The 2,898-nt window shown below is 46.4% G+C and overlaps 1 protein-coding gene across 1 annotated transcript in view; it reads right to left on the reverse strand.

Annotated features, from left to right (window-relative positions):
* The window catches only part of LOC117953070 (myosin light chain kinase, smooth muscle-like), a 12,327-nt gene that overhangs the window by 9,271 nt on the left and 158 nt on the right, over positions 1–2,898 (reverse strand). Inside the window, exons 2-5 of the mRNA XM_034885786.1 lie at positions 2,135–2,352; positions 1,380–1,503; positions 963–1,115; positions 592–737 (exon numbers count right to left, since the gene is read on the reverse strand). Coding sequence (XP_034741677.1) covers positions 592–737; positions 963–1,115; positions 1,380–1,503; positions 2,135–2,352 — 641 coding nt within the window. The remainder of the gene's footprint in view (positions 1–591; positions 738–962; positions 1,116–1,379; positions 1,504–2,134; positions 2,353–2,898) is intronic.

The raw sequence follows: 2,898 nt of genomic DNA on the forward strand, positions 1-2,898 counted from the left end.
GCCTGTTGTTTTGGTGTTGTTTACTTGCCGTGCCTGTTGTTTTGGTGTTGTTTACTTGCCGTGCCTGTTGTTTTGGTGTTGTTTACCTGACCAGCCTGTTGTTTTGGTGTTGTTTACCTGACCTGCCTGTTGTTTTGGTGTTGTTTACTTGCCGTGCCTGTTGTTTTGGTGTTGTTTACCTGCCGTGCCTGTTGTTTTGGTGTTGTTTACCTGACCTGCCTGTTGTTTTGGTGTTGTTTACCTGCCGTGCCTGTTGTGTTGGTGTTGTTTACCTGACGTGCCTGTTGTTTTTGTGTTGTTTACCTGCCGTGCCTGTTGTTTTGGTGTGGTTTACCTGCCGTGCCTGTTGTGTTGGTGTTGTTTACCTGACGTGCCTGTTGTTTTGGTGTGGTTTACCTGCCGTGCCTGTTGTGTTGGTGTTGTTTACCTGACGTGCCTGTTGTTTTTGTGTTGTTTACCTGACATGCCTGTTGTTTTGGTGTTGTTTACCTGACGTGCCTGTTGTTTTTGTGTTGTTTACCTGCCGTGCCTGTTGTTTTGGTGTTGTTTACCTGCCGTGCCTGTTGTTTTGGTGTTGTTTACCTGCCGTGCCTGTTGTTTTGGTGTTGTTTACCTGCCACTTCCTCCTCAGGATGTACTTCTTCATCCGCTCCTTCGACAGCTTCTTGGCCTTCATGGTGTTGGTGTCCTGCTTCAGCCAGCTGTGTTCATAGCACTTAGCACAGGTGAGGCGGGCCCTGAAACACACACACACACATACACACACAAACAGAAACGCACACAAAAACACAGATACCCAGAGTCAGGTTTTGGTGTCTGTGTGAGTGTGTGTGTGTGTGTGTGTGTGTATGTGTGTCTCTGACTGTGTGTGTATGTGTGTCTGTGTGTGTGCGTGTGTGTGTGTGTGTGTGTGCGTGTGTCTGTGTGTCTGTCTGTGTGTGTGTGTCTGTGTGTGTTCTTACTTCATGTCTTTCTTCAGCAGGTTGGTGATGAAGTCTTTGGCGTTGTCGGAGATTTCGTCGAACGCTTCGTCCTCAAAGTCCCAGGAGGCCGAGGTCACGTTGGACAGAGTCTCGTTGTCATTGTCCCCCATGAAGGGAGACAAACCGCTCAGCCTGAGAGGAGACAAACACAGGCCAAACTAAGCCAAACTGGGCCAAACTGGGCCGAACTAAGCCAAACCGCTAAGCCTTAGAGGAGACAAACACAGGCTGAAATGAGTCAGTTTTAAGACGTAAGTGACGTTAAAAAACAACAATAAAATGAAGCTAAGCTAAGCTAATTTAATAAGACAAAGTAAGGAAACGGAGATGATTATCAAGCAAATATGCTAAGCTAAGGTTAGCAAAACAGGAACGTTGGCCTCTAAAGGGACTCACAGTATATAACAGATGACTCCTATGCTCCACATGTCGGTGGGGTAACTGATGGCTTCGTAGTTTATCACTTCTGGAGCCACGAACTCTGGAGTCCCGAACAAAACCTTCAGAGTTCCAGCATTTTCTGTCAAAGAGAAAAAAATTGATTTAAACCAAAAAAACAAGTCTACAGGACAGAAGTTACTGACAACATTATGGGATGGATCCCTAATGAGATAAACCTTTTAGTTAAAGAGGAAGATCCTTTTAGTTTAACATGAAACAGAAATCACCATCACCAAACCCACCAGACTCCATGTAAATAATCACTACTTTTAGCTGCTCTATACATGCTAAAAGTAGTGATTATTTACATGGAGTCTGGTGGAGATATGCTGCTCTATACACACTAAAAGTAGTGATTATTTACATGGAGTCTGGTGGAGATATGCTGCTCTATACACACTAAAAGTAGTGATTATTTACATGGAGTCTGGTGGAGATATGCTGCTCTATACACGCTAAAAGTAGTGATTATTTACATGGAGTCTGGTGGAGATATGCTGCTCTAAACACGCTAAAAGTAGTGATTATTTACATGGAGTCTGGTGGGTTTGGTGATGATGATTTCTCTGTTTCATGTTAAACTAAAAGGATCTTCCTCTTTAAAAGGTCTATCTCTGTAGGGATCCATCCCATAATAATCAGACAGTGAGCCTGTCAGTGTCCGTCTGGATGAATTAGCTCCAAATCTCGGCCCTGCAGTGATTGGTCACCTAGTCGGCGGGCGAGGCCGAAGTCGATGAGTTTGATCTTGCTGCCGGTCTTGTTGACACACATGATGTTCTCTGGTTTGAGGTCCAGGTGCACGATGCCCTGCTGGTGGATGAAGTTTACTCCATCGATGATCTGCAGCATGTATTTAATCACTTCTCTCTCCGTCAGCTCGAAGTCCTCGTCGATGATCCGCTCAAACAGCTCGCCGCCCGAGATCCTGGCACACAGAGGACACACAAAACCCTCAGGGACCAGAAGAAGAAACAGAGACAAACAGAGACACACAGAGGAAGACACAAAACCCTCAGGAACCAGAAGAAGAAACAGAGACACACAGAGAAAGACACAAAACCCTCAGGAACCAGAAGAAGAAACAGAGACACACAGAGACACACAGAGGAAGACACAAAACCCTCAGGGACCAGAAGAAGAAACAGAGACACACAGAGGAAGACACAAAACCTTCAGGGACCAGAAGAAGAAACAGAGACACACAGCGACACACAGAGGAAGACACAAAACCTTCAGGGACCTGAAGAAGGTGTGTCCCTGTGTGTCCCTGTGTGTGTGTGTGGGTCCCTGTGTGTGTGTGGGTCCCCTTTTGTGTGTCCCTGTGTGTGTGTGGGTCCCTGTGTGTGTGGGTCCCTGTTTGTGTGTCCCTGTGTGTGTGTGGGTCCCTGTGTGTGTGGGTCCCTGTTTGTGTGTCCCTGTGTGTGTGTGTCCCTGTGTGTGTGTCCCTGTGTGTGTGTTTGTGTGTCCCTGT

This window comes from Etheostoma cragini, chromosome 11 (genome assembly GCF_013103735.1).
Source record: "Etheostoma cragini isolate CJK2018 chromosome 11, CSU_Ecrag_1.0, whole genome shotgun sequence".
NCBI lineage: Eukaryota > Metazoa > Chordata > Actinopteri > Perciformes > Percidae > Etheostoma > Etheostoma cragini.